Source organism: Squalius cephalus, assembly GCF_949319135.1.
Source record: "Squalius cephalus genome assembly, chromosome: 11".
NCBI classification, from domain to species: Eukaryota; Metazoa; Chordata; class Actinopteri; order Cypriniformes; family Leuciscidae; genus Squalius; species Squalius cephalus.
In genome coordinates this window covers 6,896,346-6,920,064 of record NC_137132.1, presented here as the reverse complement: position 1 = coordinate 6,920,064, position 23,719 = coordinate 6,896,346, and the positions used below count along the sequence as shown (strand labels likewise).

The 23,719-nt window shown below is 37.5% G+C and overlaps 1 protein-coding gene across 1 annotated transcript in view; it reads right to left on the bottom strand.

Annotated features, from left to right (window-relative positions):
- Window positions 1-3,501: 3,501 nt before the first annotated feature.
- LOC307167267 (NACHT, LRR and PYD domains-containing protein 3-like) overlaps window positions 3,502-23,719 on the bottom strand; it is a gene marked incomplete at its 5' end in the record, with an annotated part of 92,982 nt that continues 72,764 nt past the window's right edge. The window contains 3 exons of the mRNA XM_079886253.1: window positions 3,502-3,657; window positions 21,167-21,345; window positions 22,803-22,973. Of these exons, the coding sequence (XP_079742379.1) occupies window positions 3,650-3,657; window positions 21,167-21,345; window positions 22,803-22,973 (358 nt within the window). The 3' untranslated portion in view covers window positions 3,502-3,649. The remainder of the gene's footprint in view (window positions 3,658-21,166; window positions 21,346-22,802; window positions 22,974-23,719) is intronic.

Genomic DNA, 23,719 nt, shown 5'->3' with positions numbered 1-23,719 from the left:
ATAGCCTAATATTCAAATATGTCCATCTTTTACAAAATATAAAATATTTTCTGTGGTTAAAATAAAATAAGACTTGCATCAAATATACAAAAGCAGCCGTGTTGAGTTGTGAAATGTGTGGCAGGTGAATAGTATTCTGCAGTAAATGTACTTGCAAAAATGCGCAAATATCAAAGGTTTCTATATGGGTCATTTTTGACCCATGTATGTAAAATTGATGTAGAAATAAATAAAAAACTGTGTTTGTTTATAAAGTAAGAAAGGAAACATTAACATAATGATTTGTGGAAATCAAAAACAAGATATTTAATGAATACCTGGAATAAGAAAGAAAAAAAAAGAAAAGAAAAAAAACATATCTTTTAAAGATTCAGCAAAGAAACACTCAGCCATCACTGAAATAACATAGGAAATGAATACGGGTCTTTTTAGACCCATGTATGTAAAAAAAATGTAGAAATACAAAGACTGTGTTTGTTTATAAAGTAAGAAAGGAAACATAAACATAATGATTTGTGGAAATCAAAAACAAGATATTTAATGAATACCTGGAATAACAAATGATAAAATACATATATTTTAAAGATTCAGCAAAGAAACACTCAGCCATCACTGAAATAACATAGGAAATGAATACGGGTCTTTTTGGACCCATGTTGCGCATTAGAAGGGTTGCGATACAAAAACGATTTTTATTCGAAAAGAAAGAAATGAAAAATTTAAATTAGGATTTTTAATGATCTAAAACAAGTTAATTGAGGAATACCTGGAATACTGAATGATGAAATAAATTTCTTGCAAAGATATAGAAAATGAAAACTCAGTCGGGTCTTTTTAGACCCATGTTGTGCATCAAAGGGTTAATAAATGCGACTGAAAATTTAATTGATAAGACAATTGAATGCAATAGAGTCAAAACATTAATGCCAAGATTTTAATATGCAGAAGTTAAATAGGAATACACCCAAATTTGTACGTCGTTGGTTGTTTCATATGTAAATAAATTGCGTTTTTGTGCTGTCAATACGTAAATGTTATAGCCTACGTTTTAGTGCTGTAAATACGTCAGTATTATACGTTTCTGTGTGTATAAAACGTAAATAAATGTATGTATGGTAGAACTACACTTTAAAAATACACGTGTATTCTCATGAGATCACGTACGTTGCAAGTTAAGATCAAAGTCCATTTGTGTCCACACAGTTCATTGGCTTGAACTTTCATGTTCATATTCATGTCATTTCACAGTTATGCCACATTGTTCATCAGTGTTTCAAAGCACCAAGTCACCACTTTAGTTGAGGGGCCACACACATGATGAAGTCATTGATAAATAATGCTTAGTTAATGATGACTACTGTATTTGAACGCCAACAGAATTCGTATGTTATGTGCTGTGATTGGCCAATTTTGGGGTCTGTCCATTTACCTGCAGGCTATGAAGAAGACATGAACATGCTTGGAAACTCAGATCATAATTCAGAAAAAAAGTTCTCACATTAATTGATATACTGTTCTAGCCTGTATGCATGCATTAGAAGATAATGTGGATTTTTGTACATTCCTTTAATAATTCGAAGAGTAGTCTTGCATGCATGCATTAATACTTTTTTATGCATGAATTCATGATGATTCATAGCATACCATTCGTACCATAACCATAGCTGTATCCACAATGGGTGGTAAAGGCCCATTTTTTGTGTGAACAAAGAAAACATCATGATCATGCGTAATAAATCATAATTCATGATGATGTACTCATCTTAGTTAATGTTTTAATTAAGGTGTTGTTCATCAATGAAGTCATGAATGAAAAACGTTGAACTCGTGTTAGTTCCTGATGATTCATGAGATATTAATGCATGAATTAATGCATATTTCATGCATGAATTTATACATGAATTTGTGATAATTCATGTACCCTTACCGTAAAGCAGGGTTCACCAATCTCGGTCCTGGAGGGCCGCTGTCCCTGCAGAGTTTAGCTCCAACCAGCTCCAACACACCTGTTTGAAAGTTTCTACTATGCCTAGTGAGACCTTGATTAGCTGGTTCAGGTGTGTTTAATTGGGGTTGGAGCTAAACTCTGCAGGACAGCGGCCCTCCAGGACCGAGATTGGTGAACCCTGCCGTAAAGTGTTACCAACTATTTTTTACATACACATGTAAAATTACAAAAATTGCAAATAGAACTTGTAGTCATTGTGAAATCTGAACAGATATGAAAAGGTTCAAGTGACAAAATCAATCTCGAGTCACAGCCAATCAGAAGAGCTTGTGGACGGAGTCTCTGCAAGCGAAATGGACGAAAATACATACCAACTGAAACAATCTTTGTCATAGAACAGACTTTTTTAATCACGAGTTGACAATTTCAAAGAGAGGATCTGATATGATCTGATATGAATTATTACATTAACATTTATGCATTTCGCAGAAGCTTTTATCCAAAGCGACTTACATTACATTTGGTACACATTTACATTCTTATCAGTTCTTCTGATTATCCATTGTCGCTGTCAGTGTGTTTATAAAGGTCACCCAAACTGATAATCACACACTCATTAGACGCTTTTTACATTAAACACATAAACAATACCTGAGATTTTCATTTTCATAGCCTACTTTGCAGAAACAGAAACCATATATATATATATATATATATATATATATATATATATATATATATATAAAAATAAACATTCATGTGAAAATAGGATGGTTTTATAAACAATTTCCAGAAAAAATTCTTCCTAATAAAGCAGTGTTTTACAAAAATAAAATATAGAGAATGCATGCTATTTGAAAATTAAATTCAGCAAGTAAAATCTGAAGTTAGACTGAATGATCAGACAGAAAAACAAATATTTGAGAGTACAGTACAATAATTGAATGTTTACAGTAACATGAGAGAGTCTCATGAACAGTAGATTCACAAAAACACATTTATATTTCATTCTATGAAATAGTTAAATTAGCATTTCCACAAATTAAGTGAAAAAAATAATATGCAGGGGGGACAAAAGAAAAAGTGATGCTGTATTGATGTCATATTAGAATTACCATAATTACGAGTTTCTGATTAATAAAACCAACTAGAAAAATTTGTTATAACTAGTTGACTGTTGTGATGTGATGTAAAGATAACTGAAATTGCAGCAGCTCCAACAGTTAAAGATAGTTAGTTAGGTATTTGGATGCATTAGCTTGATATTTGCTATATTTCGATCAAGTTTTAATATTACTATAATATTAATATAAAGATGGTGTAAATGTACTTCTATCCCTCACAGCTTCGTTTTCATTCACATCTAAACTGATTAGAGTGTAAAGCAAGAACAGTCTGCAGCTGTGCTCATCCAACACAATATTATCGGATTATTATGAACTGCAATAAACTAAATCAATAATCTCACAGATTTGCCAGATCATACAGCGGGTGAGGATGCAGGTTTAGTTGATCACTGCTGTCTGAGAGCCTGAACGTGTCGGCGGGATCATTTTCTCTTGATCTTGATCCTCTTTCTTTTCGTTGGTTGGTTGAGGCTTTGGAGGAGGCGTGTCCAGCCGCGCCCATTTTATAGGCTCCGCCTTCTTCATGACCACCTCCACTTTAGAGGCCATCATGTTAACAACACTCTTACTGATGTCAATCACCTGTCAAACACACAATCATATATCAACAAAACGACCCAAATACACTGCAAAATCATGAACTTTGAATTCTTCTTTTGTCATTAATATACAGGGACAAAACCATTCAATGGATTATGTCTAATAAACACAAAAGGTATTGTGCTTTTCCCCTTATTTGTGCTGTAACACCATCTAATGGATGAAATTCACACTATAAATCATTGACTTGAAAGTGTTGAGTCTCTTTTTCTAACTTTTTAGAACTAATGTAATCCAATAAAACATTGGCATAAATAAATGGAAGTACGAGAATTACATAGTTAAACAAAAGTAATATAAATGTTTTAAGTCAATTATTTTTTACTTTTCTTTCCACTAACTTATTTATAAAAATAAAAAAACAAGTTTGTATGTAGGCACAATTTATATTTGTCGACCAGTGTTGTTTTAGTGTTATCTATATACTATTAAAGTATTTATTATTTTGAATTAGATTTATTTTTTTTATTTCAGGTTTCATTTTTATTTCAGTTTTAGTATTATTGCTATGTGCTTTTGTCATTTTTATTTCTTTTAAGCTTTAATTTACATTTATTTCAGCTTTAGTAATTTCAGCACTTCAACTTGAAATTATTTCTTTCAGTTCTTTCAACATTTCACATTTTTTACTTTATTTCAACACCACTGTTGTCTACAAACTAATTTCATGCACTTAAGTAGATTTTAGAGAAAAAGTTTAAGGTCATAAACAAATTCAAACGTTTCAATGCAAGTGTAAAATAAATAAATTAATAAATATAAATATAATAAATATTAATTAAATTAATAAGTTTATCAAATTATCTGAACAAATTGTCTTATTATAGTACTATACTAAGTAACTAAAACAATAAAAAACATTTGTTACTTTAAATAAAACTAGATGTATCGCATGGCGGTACAAAATATGACCGCCGCTCAGGCCTGCACTGGCTTTCCACAAAGATAAATGACGTGGAGCAATTTGGCTGTATTGCGTGTTTATGTATATAAGTTGTATATTTTAAAAGACTGTCTGGAGTATTCCTGTGGATCATGGATAATTTAGAGTTTTGTAATTATTTGCCATTACTATTTAAGTTTTATATCAAAAGTCATTAGTTTAGACACTTAACATCCATAATGTGAAAACGTCATCTGACTTTGGCATGGGTTTGTTGTGTTTTACTGAAATAAAAAACATTTTTTCCCCAAAAAAGTGGTTTTATCTTGTAGCCCTGGTCCCAGAGTTTTAAAAAAACAATGTTAACAAAATTAAACTCATTCCCACTGTACCTAGTAGACAGTGTTGTGTGTAACGCGTTACAAAGTAACGCGTTACAGTAACGTAACTACTTTTTCGGGTAAAAAGTAGTGTAACGCGTTACTACTAAAAATTTGGTAACGAAACGTAGTTCCTTTTTCAATTCGGCGCAACGTTACTTTTCCCATGGATATATTTGACAGCGACACTGCCTCAGCTGCGCGCTTGAGAGAAGAGAACTGTTGAGAACTGAAGAAAACAAATTAGTTTCATATTTATGTTTAAATTAAATAAAATAAAAATTTTGTGTGATTTTGACCACTTTATTAAGTTTGTTTTTGTAGAAAACCTGTATTTAAAGTGAATTTCGTTTTGTATTAATTGTATCTTAATTTTAATCAATGTTTCATATTTATGTTTAAATAAAATAAATAAATAAATAATTTAATCTATGTTGATTATATGAAAAGTGAAAAGCATGAGTAAGATCATAATTTTGTGCAATATATCGGGAGATAAATGGAGTGGGCAGACATGATTTAGACCACTTTATTAAGTTTGTTTTTGTAGAAAGACTTTCTTTAAAACGAATTTCGTTTTGTATTAATTTTATCTTAATTTTAATCAATGTTTTACCAACCAATTAATTGCCTGAATTTAATAAGTAAATATAGCATGCAAAATAATCATGACGGCACCAGCGCGTGAACTGAGCTTGTCTGTAAATGAACCGAAACTCAGATAAGCTATACTTGTCTCACAGACCTGAGAAATATATAGAAAGCTTGAATATGTGTACTTTTAAACAAAATATATTTTTTTTCTCTCAAAATCTCTTTTTTTTCTCCTACTCCCTTGATAGAGTGAGTCGTATGTCTGAAAACTAAGCTTATGTCTTCTATATCATTTTGTCCTATGCTATCAAGACGCGATTCCACCGGTGTTAGAGAGCAGGAGCGCTTTATTGGCTGTTGCCGAAATTTAAAGTTCAGTGGATAGGGGGAGCGGAGCGGAGAGAAGTGACGCGGGCGAGCTGCTCATCGCGGAGTGTCGCACTCTGCAGAGCCGGCTGAGAATAAAAGTTGCCGCACACAGCAGCGCCAATGAGAAGGACTTTTTTTCTTTCGAAATTGGTACTATTTTTTATAATAAAGAGCACAAAATAATTACCTGTTATGTCCTCCATTGTATAACTTTATGTCTACATATTTAGGAACAGATAGCCTATTGGGTTCTGCCCAAAGTCAAGCAACATAAAAGTAACGTAAAAGTAACGAGTAACGTAAAAAGTTACTTTCCAAACGGGGTAACTAACTAAAGTAACGGATTACTTTTTTTAAAAAGTAACGAGTAACGAGCAAACACTACTTTTTAAAAGTAACTTCCCCAACACTGCTAGTAGAACACTTAAGTAAATGTCCCATTGAAATTAATGGGATTTTATGGATTTAGGTGAAGAAAGTGTACACATAATACATTTTGGTCTGTACCATGAAGAGAAAACTGATTCAACTATATAAACTATATTTTTTCTGAAAGCGTAGACTCTCAGAATGTGATCTAACATGACATGAAACATGTCCCACTCACCTCATTAGTATACTGCCCAAGCATAACACATTGGGTATTGGTAAATCGGGTATATGGCTGATACCTAAAAAAAGTAGTAGTATGTGCATGTCTGTCTGTGTGTGTGTGTGTGTGTGTGTGTGTGTGTGTATGTGTGTGTGTGTCTGTGCGTGTATGTGTGCGTGCATACATATGTGTGCGTGTGTGTGTTTGTGTGTGTGTGTCTGTGCATGTGGATTTGTATGTGTGTGTTATGGGTGTGTGTCTGTGCGTGTGGATGTCAGTGTGTGTGCATGCTTGCGTTTGTTTGTATTTCCTGCATGTGTGTGTGTGACAGTATCATCCTAAACCAGCAACCCTTCGCTCAACAGCACCATCTACAGGCCGATGAGTGTACAGTCACTAAATGTGCACATAAATGAATTTATTTTATACCCCCCCATGGATGAAATTCTACGAAACTTAGCATACCCCCAGAGGATGTCAAGTTAATCATACACATGAAATATGGTGCAGTTCTGAACATCTCAACTTAAGATAGGGGCGATTAAAGCAGAATAATATTGCATTTTCATTTTTTATGGGAAGGGGCGCAAATCACAAATGAGTGATTATGGGCTAGGTTGATGTGGGCCCTTAAGAGCAACATACCATAAAAAATTCTTCATCCTCTGTGCCACGGTTCAGGTAGTTATTTAGGAAAAACTGCATTTTTTGGGTTTGGGGGGGCCCAGTGCGGGGGGGAGTGGCCCCCGGGGACCAAACAAAATTTTTCCGTAAAAGTCTAGTGGGGCTACATGCCCACCAAATTTCATGTTCCCCGGTGTTTCGGTGTCCCTGGTATCGTTGACGGAAAATTCAGTAGATGTCAAAAAAAAAAAAAAAAAAAACTTTGACAATCCCTATATGACCGCTTTCGCTAGCTACGCTAGCGGCGGTCATAATAAACATCAACCGAAATCAAATTAAATATTAAAAAACATTAACTTATTGTATTTCAGCCATTAACTTCAATAAAAAGTTAACTAAAAAAAAAAAAAAAAAAAAAAAACCACAACAAAATTACTAAACCTTTAACAAAAATGAAAATGCTAAATATAAAAAATAAAAAGCTAGTTCAAAATATGAATAAATCAATAATTTTATCTCAACGACACAAAGTGTTTTAACGACAGATAATGGATGTTGCTGAAACTCGCCCCCCACAGGCTCATCTTCAGCTCAAACTCTTTTTCTCAAAGATATGAAGATTCAAGATCAGAAACATTTTCAGCTGCCGAAAAAAATCATTCATCAGACAACAAAAGTACAGACCATTAATAAATAACATCACCACACTGGACAATGGCAAAAACACATAGGGCGTCATTACACTACATCCTTATATGCATTGCTTTCTGCCAGGACTTTTACAGGCTTTTCCCAAATAACAGAAGTGACCTCGATGTCCGGGTTAGCGGTAGCATTAGCCATCAGGCAAGTGTAGTGTTAGGTCCGAGTCAAGTCCAAGTCCTTAACAACCGAGTCCGAGTCCAAAGAGGGCCGAGTCGGACTTGAGTCTGAGTCCTTAACATCCGAGTCCGAGTCGAGTCCGCCAGAGTGCACAAAGATTTAAATGATTTGAAATTGACCTTTCACAAAGACCCGCCCCTCTTAGTTACTGTTGCTACGTCCGACAAGCCATTCCGCTCTCACTCCACACATCATGTTCTCACACAGTGAAAAAAATATTGCGGAGCAAAGAGTACACTGACAATGCACCAATAGACAAGACAGAGCAGGCTACTTTTGGTACAAAGTCTCAGCTTTCAAATTTAGTAATTTTTATGAAATTCAAACAATAAATACTGTTTTGTGGTGCTTTAATGTGTAGGCCTCAGTTCAAGCAGGATGTGAATTAATAATCTCTTCTAGTTATAGCACAAATTAAACATGAATGAACATCAGAACAGCAAAAAGAAATCAATACACACCATTTTTCAAGTTCAAGTCCACTGACTTTAATCTACTAACTGGTTTGGTTTGTTTGTCGGACAAAAATGGCGGGTATCTGCATTATGATATGTCAGATCGCCTGTCAATCAAAACCCGGCGAAAGGTCTCACTAATGAGCTCTTAAATTAATATTTTACACCTTACAAAATGATTGCAATATATAGTTACGGACATACGTTTACCTGTTGTACATCTTTCAGAATCTGCAAGGTATTGCTCAAGAATGCAACACGATGCATTAAGAGCCAGGGGGTAAACTTTTGAGCAAAATGATGGTGATGTTTAATTTTCTTATTTTGTTTTACATGCTAATATCTTATTTAGCATCTGAAGGGCTTGACAAAATGTTTTAAACAAAATAAGAACAACTTACACCCATGATCCATTACAAAAGTTTACACCCCCTGGCTCTTAAAGGGGTACTTCACCTCTGGGAAGATGAATGTGTATTTAAAATAGGTCATTTATGTAGAAGAAATGTGAAGAAATTTTTTAATTCGGAGCTTTCTAGCCTGAGAAAAGCCAGAAAATGTATTTTTGGCTTATGTGGATGAAAGACAACAACTCCCAGAATGCACTTGCTTCGCTGCCCTAGGAGGCCACGCCTACTGGTTAGAGAGCGCAGTTGAAAACAACAAGAAGGTTAGGCTACTAAAGGGTTAGTTCACCCAAAAATGAAAATTCTGTCAGTAATTACTCACCCTCATGTTGTTCCAACAGCGTAAGACCTTCGTCCATCTTCGGAACACAAATTAAGATATTTTTGATGAAATCTGAGCTATGTCTCACTCCTCCATAGGACTGCTATGTGACCGAAACTTGCTGGCCCAGAAAAGTTATTAAAGAGATCGTTAATATAGTCCAAGTGACTCCAGTGGCTCAATCTTAAGTATATCAAGCGACGAGAATACTTTTTGTGCGCAAAAACAAACAAAAATAACGACTTTATTCCACTTTTCATTTCCTTCTCTCTGGGCCTCGTAGTGTTTTTGCACTGCGCCAATGTTGTTTTCGTCAACGATGACGATAACGAAATGATTTCGTTGACGCACCTTTTTTTATGACGATAACGCGACGATGACTAGCTAAAAATAGCTCTAAGGTGACTAAAACATGACGAGACGTTTTCGAGTTTTCGTTGACGAGACGAGACCGAAAGAAAATTATTATAAGTCTGACATTCACAATGCATGTCATTTCTGTCTATTTTGCGTGAAATCTATCTGTTTTGAACTAAAAAAAGTATCAGCAATGCGCCGCTTCCTATCCTTGTTTTGGGTACACCCACCACCCGGCTGCCGCCATGCCGCGCACCAGATTCCACACAACAACAACACACCTGCGGCTGCGGCTAGTCACTCGCCACACACACATCTTCATAATATGAAAGCGAAACGAACTGTGCGAGTGAGCGACAGTGAGCGAGATAGACCAAAAATGCGCTAGAGAGACCGAGTGTGTCTGCGCGAGAGAGACCGAGTGTACGCGAGAGAGACCGTGTGTGTCTGCGTGCGAGAGAGAGTGTCCGAGCATTAGTTTAGTAGGCTAATTGGTACAAAGTAATATATAATTATTATATAACTTAGATTATAACATAAATTATAACATCAATTATTATTTAACTAATTATATAATAAAGCCACAATTGCCAAAGTAAGAATGTTTTTATTCCTGGCTTTTTTGGAGTAAAACAGTGATTCCACTGTTACCACTTTATCTGTGTGTAATGTTGTAGTAGCTCAAAGTGTTTTGCTGTTTAAACTGTAAACCATTCCTTTATTACTGTGATTACTGGTGAAAATTGCCAATGTGCTGAAATTTTAGAAGAGCATCAATTCATGGAAAAAATATAACTTGAAATATGGGGATAAAAGGTTTCTGCCCAATGCAACAATGAAGTACAGCTTGGCAGCACTGCATCTCCATTGAGAAAGTCTAGTTTATTATGCAAAGGTTTTAAGGTTAACTGTTGTTTTATGAATTGCAACACTTGCTACAACCTGTCAAACCTAAGCCCATTTCCAATACTTTTTTAACCTAAATTAATTTGTTAGACTACTTTTTTTTTACTAAAATTGACTAAAACTTGACTAAAACTATCAAGTTTATAAGTGACTAAAATGTGACTAAAACTAAAAAGCATTTTCGTCCAAAAGACTAAAACTAAGACTAAAACTAAAAGGGCTGCCAAAAACAACACTGCACTGCGCGTCTGTGTTCCACGTCATCACGCATCACACACATGACGCGCGTCGGCCAATAGTGAGCCTATACGTGGTGACGTGTAACACGGACGCGCTGCGCAAAAACACTACGCGAACCAACTAGAGGTCCAGAGAGAAGGAAATGAATAGTGGAATAAAGTCGTTATTTTTGTTTTTGCGCACAAAAAGTATTCTCGTCGCTTGATATACTTAAGATTGAGCCACTGGAGTCACTTGGACTATATTAACGATCTCTTTAGTAACATTTCTGGGCCAGCAAGTTTCGGACACCTAGCAGCCTATGGAGGATTCAGATTTGGCTCAGATTTCTTCAAAAATATCTTAATTTGTGTTCTGAAGATGAACGAAGGTCTTACGCGGTTGGAACAACATGAGGGTGAGTAATTACTGACAGAATTTTCATTTTTGGGTGAACTAATAGTGAGTCTCCGTGACGAGTTTGCCCGTGATTTCGAGATCGCACAAAATGTCCGGGATTCGGCTTTTGTGTTCTACAGTCGCCATTCATCATGTTTACTGTGGTGAGCAGGACGAGGCTGACGGCCGCGGGAGAACGGCGCGAGGCCGGTGGCATGATTACTGAGACGCGCCGGTCTCGCATCTCTCACGGAGGAGCGGGAATTTTCTTAGCAATGGTAAAAAGCACATCAACCGATGACTTGTTTAGCGTTCATGTAAACACTACATTCAGGCTCACCGATCGGAATGAATTCAGCTAGATTGAAACATGTAAACAATGAATGGCGACTGCAGAACGCAAAAGCTGAATCCTGGACATTTTGAACGATCTCGTCCGCCGGACAAGTCCGGGAAAAGGAGGATGGTAACCCCTACTACTCAGCTTTCTCCTACTACTCAGTTTTCTCCACAGAACAAGAGCTTGCTAGCTTAGCTTCCAAAGCTGACACTGTGTGTACATTCTGTGAGTGAGATGAGATCCCACCCTGTATGGGCGGGCTGAAAACATGCGGAACAACGCCTTCTACCGGCTGTAGTCTTTAGCCTCTGGCCAGAAAATCCTCCGATGACGCAAAATGATGATTTTTGCGTCATCGGAGGATTTTTTCCAGACAAAAAATACATAAATCTCTTGTCTCAGGGGGATATGAGGGTGGAAAGCATGGTAATTCGAAAATACTACAGGTTTTCTACTAATACAAAGCTTAATGCTAAATCCTGAAGTATCCCTTTAATGGATGCTTCCATCTTGAGCATCACTAAATGTTTTCAGGGTTTGTAATAGTTGTGTATGAGTCCCTCAGTTGTCTCCAGTGTGACAAGATGGATCTCACAATCATAGTCACTGATAGTAAGGAGTAGGGCTGGGCGATATGGACCAAAAGTCATATCCCGATATATTTAGGCTGAATATCGATATACGATATATATCGCGATATTTTTTGAATTTTGAATGAATTGTAAGAATATGACTAATAGTAAAGACTAGTACTAATAAATAAACATTAGGCCTATGCTAAAGATATTAAATAGCAGTCCCAAACTAGTTTTTGTTAATACAATGTTGGTATGAGCCACTACAGTCATTTAAAAATATAAAAAAATAACACAAAGAAAAATAGTGGCATTTTGGGGTTAATATGGAAACGACAGTTGCCATGGTGAATACACAATATTAACAATAACTGTTAATGAAACATGGAAACTGCTCCTGGTGAATAGAATGAAAATCATACCTGCATTACTTTTATTTCGTGTAATTTACAACGTAACGGCGTTGCATGCTCGTAGTTTCTTTTGCACTTGATCAGTGAGGCGATACACAGCGCGCGTGCAATTGAGTGTGCGCTCCGAGCACAGGATAACGGCTGACAGGACAAGAAAGTCCGTTTTTCTGAGGTGAAAGACTTTATTTCAGCGTACACTTATGTCACTGCCTGGTAGTTCCTATTGTGCTGGGTTTTCTGAAGTAGTCATGATTCGCCTCTCGTAACATAACATGCTCTAAACACGCACGCAAAGTGGAAAAGGAGGAGAGATGCGGGGAGCAGAGCGCAAATTTGAACTATATCGATATATGCGATATGGTCTAATTTCATATCGCATTTAAAAATATATCGATATATTTTTTACATCGATATATCGCCCAGCCCTAACAGGCAGGTGATTTTTTCAAGGTTGGAGCTAAACTCTGTAGGACAGTGGCCCTCCAGGATCAAAGTTGCCCATCCCTGGCCCATATGATCGCACGGGAAGAGCTGCCGTTCAATAAATTTAGTTCACAGATATTATTAATGAGAAAAAACGGAGTTGATGTGAGCAAAACGTATGATAAAGACACATCTTGTGCTGAGTTTGTAGGATGCATTGCTGATGAGATCAAAGAACAAGCACTGACAGATGCACAGACAGCTAATTACATCTCCATTATCACTGACTGTGGCACAGACGTTTCTGGGAAAGACAACGTTATTGCATACTGCAGGCACATTTCTGCAGGTGCTGCAGTGAACAGGTTTATTGGTTTAGCTGAGCTTGAACACTGCCATGCACATGGAGCATTAGATAAAATAAAATGCTTGTTTAGTGATGCTAAACAAACTGATCGTGATTGGTGGCAGAAGAAGATTACTGCATTTGGAGCAGATGGGGCTGCTGTTAACATGGGTGCTCGAGGAGGAGTAGGTGCTCTCTTAAGAGAACAAATAGGACAACACATTCTTTCCTTTCATTGTATGCCACACAGACTGGAATTAGCCATGCTGGATGTTCAGAAGTCTGTTCCAATGATTCAAAATGTCTATGACTTGCTACAGCTAATATGGAAAACATACCATTTTAGCCCCAAAAGCAAGCGTGAGTTGAAAGCCATTGGCATGGAGTTAGGCTGTGCCATACGAACACCTTCTGCTGTGAAGACCCAGCGCTAGCTGCCTCACATTTACAGAGCCCTTTCTGTTTTTCTTGCATCTGATCAGACTACAGGCCAGGGCCAATATACAGCTGTGCACTTCCACATGCAACACCTTGCTGCCTCATCCAAAAACACTGAAATAACAGGAAGAGCAAAACACATCTCACAACAAATGGAAAAGTTGCCTTTTGTGGGGTTTTGTCACTTTCTCCATGACCTGTTTGGAGAAATCTCAAAGTTGAGTCTTGTGCTTCAGAAGAACTCGCTTATTCTACCTCAGGCTAAAGCAGCTATAGATTCCTGTGTTTGTACAATCAAGGGAATGAAGGACAAACCACTGAGAAATGGAAAGTTGGAGGAATTTCTCAGTCACACAAACTTGAAAACTCAGCATGAAAATGTGGTGCAGCAGGACAAAGCCCAAAGAGAGAAACAGACCAGAAGGCAGAAAAAAGCAGCCTCATCTGACTACGTGGGCATTTCCTTTCAAAACATACAGCTGAAAGGCTGTGATCTCCAAGGTTTCAGTCAAGAACTAAACCACCTCATTGATGAAACTGTAGACATTACAGTTAAGGAGCTTGAAAAGAGGTTTGAAATAATGAGAGACAGCACACAGCACAAAAACACACAAGGGACAGAGATCATTCAATGCTTCTCAATTTTTTATCATGATTCTTGGCCAGATGACATCTACACTTTTGGGGTAAATGAAATTGACACACTGCTGAAATGGTATCAAGACATCTTGCTGAAAAATGGATGTGACATCAGTGCTGTACAGGTAGAATGGAGATTGCTGAAAACCCTTGTAAAAGGACAGTTTTCAGATAAATCATATTGCAGCTTGTGGGAATTCCTACTAACAAAAGAGCCCTACTGCACAGATTTCCAGAATGTTTTGCATCTAGTTGAGATAATGCTTGTCCTACCAATTTCGGCTGCTCAGTGTGAACGTGGCTTTTCAGCTCAAAACAGGATAAAATCTAAAGTACGCAATTCACTACATGTGTCAACCTTGGAAGATTTGATCAGGATCAGCACTGAAGGCCCATCACTTGAACAGTTTGATCCTGAACCATGTGTCAAACGCTGGCTTTCTGCAAAAAAGAAGAGGAGACGGCCAAACTACACTCAGTGGCCAAGTGATATGGACATAATCATGGTCAGTGGCAGTGACACTGGCTCAGATTCTGCGTAAAAAAAAATTATTTGACTGTATATAGTTCATAAGTTGGAAGTGACATTCAGTTCCCAAATAAGCTTCAGTTCCCAGAACATTCACAAGATGAAAATGCTGAAACTGTAAGAAGAGGAGAGACATGCACACAACAGGGTGACTAAAAGTAAGTGCATTGTTATGTGGCTCTTAAAAAATTATTTGGCTCCTGTTTTTTTCCCCTATAGGAGCCAATGGCTCCTTAATTGATTTTTTTGTTTGGAGCCCTGGGCACACAGTCTTAGAGCTCAAACATGACAATCTGGGGCTCAGGTCAGGAAGCAGACAGACTTTCTAAACCGACTGTCTGCTAGCGGCCTCGCGTCACCAAGGTCAGATAAATCCCATCACATAGAGCCTCTTTCACCTAGATTTCATCATATAGAGACTGTGTCTGTTCCCTGAATTTGGAAATCTGGAAAGCATCTAAACCCATCTAAGGTTAAAAATGTAATTGTTGTTCAACAAATAAAAAACAGTTAGAAATACAGATGAGCAAATGATAAAACTTGGGTTGATGAATATTCGATCCCTTACTTCAAAAGCACTCATTGTTAATGATATGATTTCAGATAATAACCTAGATATGCTGTGTTTGACAGAAACCTGGCTAAAACCAAACGATTACATTACTTTAAATGAGTCCACCCCGCAAGATTACAGTTATAAACATGAGCCTCGTCTGAAACGCAAAGGGGGAGGTGTCGCTGTAATTTATAGTAATATTTTCAAAACCACAAAGAAATCAAGTTTTAAATATACTTCTTTTGAAGTGTTAGTACTTAATGTAAAAATATATAGTGTAAACGATAAATCACGTTTGAGATTTGTGCTGGCTACTGTATACAGGCCACCAGGGCACCATACAGACTTTATCAAAGAATTTGCGGACTTTCTGTCAGAATTAATATTGACTGCAGATAAAGTACTAATTGTTGGTAATTTTAATATACACATCAATAATGAAAAAGATGCATTGGGTATGGCATTTAAAGACATTATAAACTCAATTGGAGTTAGACAACACGTGTCAGGACCTACTCATCGTCGTAATCATACTCTAGATCTAATATTATCACATGGAATAGATGTTGATGCCGTTGAAATTCTGCAGCAGAGCGATGACATCTCAGATCATTATCTAGTCTCGTGTAAATTACATTTAGCCAAGGCTGCAAAGCCGACTCCGTGTTTCAAATATGTTAGACCTATCACTTCTGCCACTAAAGATTGCTTTATTAATAATCTTCCTAATCAGTTTCACCATCTCAGCATCCCAGATAGCTTAGAAGAACTCGATATTGCAACAGAAACTTTTAACTCTCTCTTTTCCAGCACTTTAGACACAGTTGCTCCGTTGCGCTTAAAGAAGATTAAAGAAAATAGTCCAACGCTGTGGTACAACGAGCATACTCGGGCCCTTAAGAGAGCAGCCAGAAAAATGGAGCGCAACTGGAAGAAAACAAAACTAGAGGTATTTCGCATTTCATGGAAAGAGAGCTCGATTGCTTACAGAGAGGCTTTAAAAGCTGCTAGATCTGCTTATTTTTCAACCCTATTAGAAGAAAATAAACAAAATCCTAGGTATTTATTTGAAACGGTGGCTAAACTAACAAAAAAGAAAGCTTCAAGCCAAGAAGTTTCCAAGCAGCACAGCAGTAATGACTTTATGAACTTCTTCACTTTATAAGATTGATAATATCAGGGACAAAATTATAACTATGCAACCGTCTACTACAGTATCGCATCAGGCAGTGCATTGTAGTCTCCCGGAGGAAAAATTGGATTCATTTATTGCTATAGGAGAGGAAGAATTTTGCAAACTTGTTAATTCATCTAAATCGACAACATGTATGTTAGACCCTATACCGACTAAGCTACTAAAAGAAATGCTTCCAGAGGTCATAGATCCTCTTCTTAATATCATTAATTCATCTTTGTCTCTAGGATACGTACCGAAAACCTTTAAGCTGGCTATGATTAAACCGCTTGTTAAAAAAACGCAACTTGATCCTACAGAATTAGTCAATTACAGGTCGATCTCAAATCTACCTTTTCTGTCAAAGATATTAGAAAAAGCAGTATCTTCACAACTGTGTTCCTTTCTTGAAAGAAATGATATCTGTGAGGATTTTCAGTCCAGATTTAGGCCGTACCATAGTACTGAGACTGCTCTCATTAGAGTCACAAATGATTTGCTCTTATCATCCGATCGTGGTTGTATCTCTCTATTAGTGTTACTCGATCTTAGTGCTGCGTTTGACACCATTGACCACAACATTCTTTTAAATAGACTAGAAAACTATGTTGGCATTAGTGGAATTGCACTAGCATGGTTTAAATCATACTTATCTGACCGTTATCAGTTTGTAGCAGTAAATGAAGAGATGTCTCATTGATCATAAGTTCAGTATGGCGTACCACAAGGCTCAGTACTAGGACCGCTGCTGTTCACTCTGTACATGCTACCATTAGGAAACATGGAATTAGCTTTCACTGTTATGCCGACGATACTCAGCTCTATATTTCTTCAAAACCTAACGAAACTTACCAATTCACAAAATTAACAGAATGCATAGCTGATATAAAAAATTGGATGACTAGCAATTTCCTACTACTTAATTCTGAAAAAAACAGATTCTAATTATTGGACAAAAAACTTCCTCACGTAATAACCTAGAATACTGTCTAACACTTAATGGCTGCTCTGTTAAGTCTTCGTCGTCGGTTAGGAACCTGAGTGTGCTCTTTGATACCAATCTTTCATTTGAAAGTCACATGTCTAGTATCTGTAAAACCGCATTTTTCCATCTTAAAAATATATCTTAATTACGCCATATGATCTCATTGACAAATGCGGAACAATTAGTTCATGCGTTCATGACCTCAAGGCTAGATTATTGTAATGCTCTACTGGCTGGTTGCCCTGCACTTTTAATAAACAAACTACAGCTGGTCCAAAACGCAGCAGCTCGAGTTCTTACCAGAACCAGGAAGTATGACCATATTAGCCCGGTTCTGTCAACACTGCATTGGCTCCCAATTAAACATCGTATACATTTTAAAATATTGCTGATTACTTACAAAGCACTAAATGGTTTAGCTCCGCAGTATTTGAGTGAGTTCTTAACGCATTATAGTCTTTCACGACTATTGCGATCTCAAAATTCCGGCCAGTTAAAGGTGCATTGAGCAAGTCTCTGAGTTTTTGCAGAACTATGCCCCCTCTGGCGGCAATGGAAACTGCAGCCAGAAGTGTGCACGCTCACGGACAAAAGTTTTCTTTTTTTTATCTTACGTGGAGTTTGCGTTGGTGTTTGAAATGAACTACAAGCCGGTCTCTTAGAATCCATCTTCTACGGAGAATGGCGGCGAATACACAAACCTGCCAGACATAGCCAGGTGAGCGTCCCGTGAACGCGCATGACGTCACGCCCAGTCTAAAATTCCGGCCCGAATCCCTCTTATTTATTTTACTTTACAGGATTATAGAGACAATCTCAGTGATCAGAGAAGGGCTCATTCAGCCCATCAGGCAATTGTTTAAGCATGTATGGGTTAGAAAACGGGTATTTTTAACATGGAAAAGTTGCTTAATGCACCTTTAATAATACCTAGAATATCAAAAATCGACTGCTGGCGGTAGATCCTTTTCCTATTTAGCACCAAAACTTTGGAACAGTCTTCCTACCATTGTCCGGGAAGCAGACACACTCTGTCAGTTCAAAGCAAGATTAAAGACACATCTCTTTGACCTAGCATTCACATAACACATTATAGACTTCTATAATTCAATGTTAGGCTGCATACCGTATTTTCCGGACTATAAGTCACTCTGGAGTATAAGTCGCATCAGTCAAAAAATGCGTCATGAAGAGGAAAAAAACATATATAAGTCGCACTGGACTATAAGTCGCATTTATTTATAAATTTATTTCACAAAATCCAAGACCAAGAACAGACATTTAATCTTGAAAGACAAGTTATTCAACTACACAGAACAACAACAGGCTGAGTAGGTGTCCGGTATGTTAACGCAACACATTAACAGTTATTCAGCTACACAATAGCATAAAGAACATATACCTGGGAGGCTTAATAGGCTAAATTAACATAAGCCAGCGAATCCAACAAGCAAGTTACCAGTAAACAAGTTCACCAAGCTCCCGCGATCTCATTTCACATCACTGAAACCATTGAATTTTCTTCATCCTTGGTGTCGCTTCTGAACATCTCCGCCAACTACAGCGCCCTCTCCCGGCTGTAGACAGTAATGTTTTCTCTTGGTTCATCTCAGTCTGAATTAATTTTGATATACAAGTCGCACCTGACTATAAGTCGCAGGACCAGCCAAACTATGAAAAAAAAGTGCGACTTATAGTCCAGAAAATACGGTAGATTAGGTCTGCCGGAACCGGGAACACTTTCCATAAATCCTGATGTACTCGTTACATCATGAGAAGAATGGCATCTACGCTAATTTTAGTGTCTTTGTTTATCCCGAGGTTTTCCCACAGCCTGCCGGATCCAGGCCGTATCCAGATCTGACGAAGGCCCTTCACCTGGACCCGATGACAACGCAGTGCTGAAGTGCCAACTAGTCTCTCCCTATGGAGGATCCCTTTACCACTCCAGATAAAGCATTTCCGGGAATTTCGTTTCACGTACCTACCCCGAAGTGATAAAATAAAATAAAATTCTGTACCAAAATTTATAAGGAAAGCCCAGTACTTTGTTTAGGCTTGGTCTGTAGGGAATTACAAACCTGCGCACATATATTCAAACGCAATAACTATAGAACTAATTCTTAATGCGCATGTGAATGCCATCAGCGTTTCTCACAGGTTCGCATTTAAAGTCTGTGTAGAGAGGATGGTGTCATCTTTGCGGCCCCGAACAAATGATCGTTGCGACAGAAGCGAATGAATCAAAACTAACTTTAGCTGGAAAATAACTTTATTAAAGAACCGCTATAAAGCCAAAACAATCTCTGTTACCTTAAATTATACGTTTGTCTCTGTAAAGCTGCTTTGAAACAATCTACATTGTTAAAAGCGCTATATAAATGAAGATGACTTGACTTGACCAACACAATCTCACGGCCTTCAGTCCTTCTTTCAGACTCTCATCCACAGGCTGTTTCGGGTGCAGGTAGGGGTGTTTTTACTGCGTGATAAATATAAGCAGCACGGCACAATGATTCATGTGCTCATTGTCTCCTAATTAGGACCTGACCCGTCATATATAAATATTATGTCTGCTTTTTAAAACAAACAAATAAAGTAGGAGAATAGTATGTGGGAAATATTGTGTGTGCATGTCAAAAACTCAATTCTGATTTGAAGCTTGTGACATATAAATACACACATCAACCTAATCATTTTATTTATCGTTCATGTAAACACTACATTTGGATTCATCAATCGGAATGAATTAATTCCAATTGACCCTTCACTAAGCCCCACCCTCCTTATTTACTGTTTCTACGCCTGACAAGCTTTCACGCCTGGCACGTCTATTACAGTATAAATGCACCGGTGTCAGACATTCCCAAGCAGATAATTAATAATTTTTGGCGAACAGGTGAAAATCTGAGAGAGCAAGACAAAAGGGACTGCAGTATGCATTTGAGGGATACATCCACGACATAATATGCAATCGATTAGAGAATAATTTCATCAAAATTGAAGCTAAAGCCTAAAGGTCCCAGCGCAAGCAGCAGCCGCCTCGTACGCTGACCATTCAAATGGGAAACACACAAATTGAGGAACAGCTGTTCCTGCACAGCAGGGTAAGTGAAATTTGAAAATATTCTAATATTTATTAATCAAACAGCATATCCATACGTATTGTGGAATAAACACAAGACATTAGCAAAACGTAGGTTTTTTTTTTTTATCCTGTCGACATTTAGTTGTGAACAGGGCCTCCCACACTGCTTGATCCACGCCCGTCATTTCTCCCCTTGGGTTTTAGGTTTCGGGAAGGGACAAAATTCCGGGTATCAGATTTGCACAATCCATATGCACAACGCTTCGCCATGTTTCCCTCGCTCGAAAGCTTGCCAGACCTCCCACGCCTAGTTACGGTTGCTAAGCCTCGATTAGCCTGTGGCGGTTTTCGGGCGTGGCTTAGCGAAGGGTCAACTGAAAAGTTGTGCATGTAAACATGTAAGAGATGAAAATATTCACATAGACCTAGCCTATTCATAGATCATATTCATATGACAGAATTAAACTCTTATTAAAAACAGTTTATAGAGACTAAAGTGGAGCTGAATTATTCTCTTTTATTCTCCAGTTACAAACATATGAGACCTATTACTGAAATTGGGTCAATTTAAAGACTTAAAATAAAGATATACTCACAGTAGTGTAATGTCTCCAGGTTATAATGTGGATCATCCTTCAGATTAGAGAGCAACTGCATTTCTGATTTTACTATTTTATTCTCAGACAGATCCAGCTCTCTCAGGTGTTCAGGGTTTGATATCAGAGCTGATCTCAGAGCAGCAAAACCTTCATCTGTGACACCACAATCATTCAACCTGTAGAGAACAATGACACACACTTCACTCTCTCAGTTCAGATCAGATCAGTTTAGCAGTGAATCCATTATTAAAGTCCCTGTAAAGGCAATTCTAAAAAAAAATTCTAAACACATTATAAATGTTAGAAATGTATTGCTAAATCATATTACAAAGACTGTGAACTGTGAAGTGCTGAATTGTGGAGTTAGACCGTTAAACAGTTTTTCACCGTTGCTGTGTTCCGGATTTTTTGGGCGGGGCTAAAACGGGGGCTCGATGACGCACTGGAGCCCCTGAGCTCATGGACACGCCCCTACTTGATGACGCACTGGAGCCCATTCGCATCAGTTTGCAACTCAATCGCGAGTTACTGTCAGTACTATTAGTTACTACATCCTACAGTTTGCTAGCTAGCTATGCCTTCATCACGGAAATGCGTATTACCTGGATGCGATCACGTACAAAACAGATCGGTGTCCTTATTTAAATTTCCGAAAAACTATCATATCAACAAGAGGTGGATTAATTTTGTGAAAAGCCACCTTGATGGAGAGCTGAGGATCACCGCCAAAACCCGCCTCTGTAGTGATCATTTTACACGGGATAGTTTTATAAACTTTTCGTCGGAGACAACTGGGATTCACTGATAATCCGCTGTTACTGGTGAATGTGGCCGAGCAGCGGACACGCCCCCAACGTTTGAGAGCAGAGACCACTGCTCATTTTTTCAAGATTTTGATAGCTTATTTTATGTACTTGCCGGCTTTTTTTATCATTCAAATTTGGCTGGGTGGCTAATAACACATTTTTCTGTGGTGTGACAAACTCAGAACACATACTTAATTTTGACTTTACAGGGACTTTAAAGAGAAAGTTCAAACTTAAAGCACAAATTAATATGTTTGATGGATCATTAGATTAAGATCGAAAATGTCACAAAACATGATCATAAAACATCTAAAGTATCACTCAATCAGGAAAAATCTCTTATTTGCACAATATTAAAATTCAGTCTTATGCAAAATCTGCTTTAATAAATAAGACTATTCACTACATAGGTTAGTTTTACTGTTACTTACTAGATCTGTAGTATGTAATATGTATGGAGTGTCAATTAGTGTGTGTGTGTGTTTTCATTTTACAAAATTAAAAACAATACATTAGAAAGTGTCAATGCAGAAAGATGAACATAATTAACAGTAAGAATGAATCCAGCATGTTCTTCATTTCTCAGTTCTGACTGTGTTGAGCTCGAGTCTGTTTAAAGACAAGAGACTGACATTTTGATTGTGTGTGAAAGTGTGTATTTCAGTGTGACTCTCAGTCCTGCAGTTTCATGTTATTGAGGATCAGCTCATGTGTTCAATCATTTATTTACAGCTCAATAATCTGAACTCACAGCAGCAGAAAGAGGCTGAACACTTCAAATATACTTTACATTGTGATTCATGTGTGAGAGTAAAATTTGATCTTACCACAATTTCTCCAGTTTACAGTGAGGATTCTGTAGTACATCAGACAGCAATTTCACTGATTCTCCTAGTTTATTCCTAGACAGATCCAGATCTCTCAGGTGTTCAGGGTTTGATCTCAGAGCTGAAGTCAGAGCAGCAAAACCTTCATCTGTGACGCCACAATCCCACAACCTGTAGAGAACAATGACACACACTTCACTCTCTCAGTTCAGATCAGATTAGCAGTGAATCCATTGTTAAAGAGAAAGTTAAAACATAAAGCACAAATTAATATGTTTGATTGATAATTTAGACGGTGGGCCCAGGGGAGATTTCGCGTTTTCAGATGATCTGTGGTAATGGATAACCCAGTTTTTTATATGTAACCGCTATGCTTTTCAACAAAGCAAATAAAAATTGTTGCCACTCACATACTTTGCCCATTACTACAATATCTGTATCTTTGTCCAGGTTATTTTCCTGGCGAATAGAGCAATTAGCTACGTGTGGGGCCTGACATGCATTACGTATTTGTTGCCTTCATCCAATAGCGTGAGTGGGAAAGTGTCCGTGTTGGTGATGCATTTGTCAACACATTGGCGTGCTCCGCGCCCAGGAAAGATTGAACTTGTTAACTCATTTTACCAACTTATGCTACATATTCAGTTTGACACAAAATGTGAATAGAGGTAACGTTATCCATTCTTACTGTTTTTATTTTATGTAACCATCTTTTGTCATACGATGTCCTGTCATTTAGTTGTAATCTTTAATAAATACACCGTTCTGTTCTCTTACGAGAGGTTCTCTCGTATTGCGTAAGTTGCTTACGCATCGGGAAAAAGTCTTCTTTCTTCGAGATCTGAAGCCAAAAATTATCCTTAATTTTGTATTCATTGTCAACGCAGTGCGGCAGCCGGCAGACCTAGGCAGGCTGT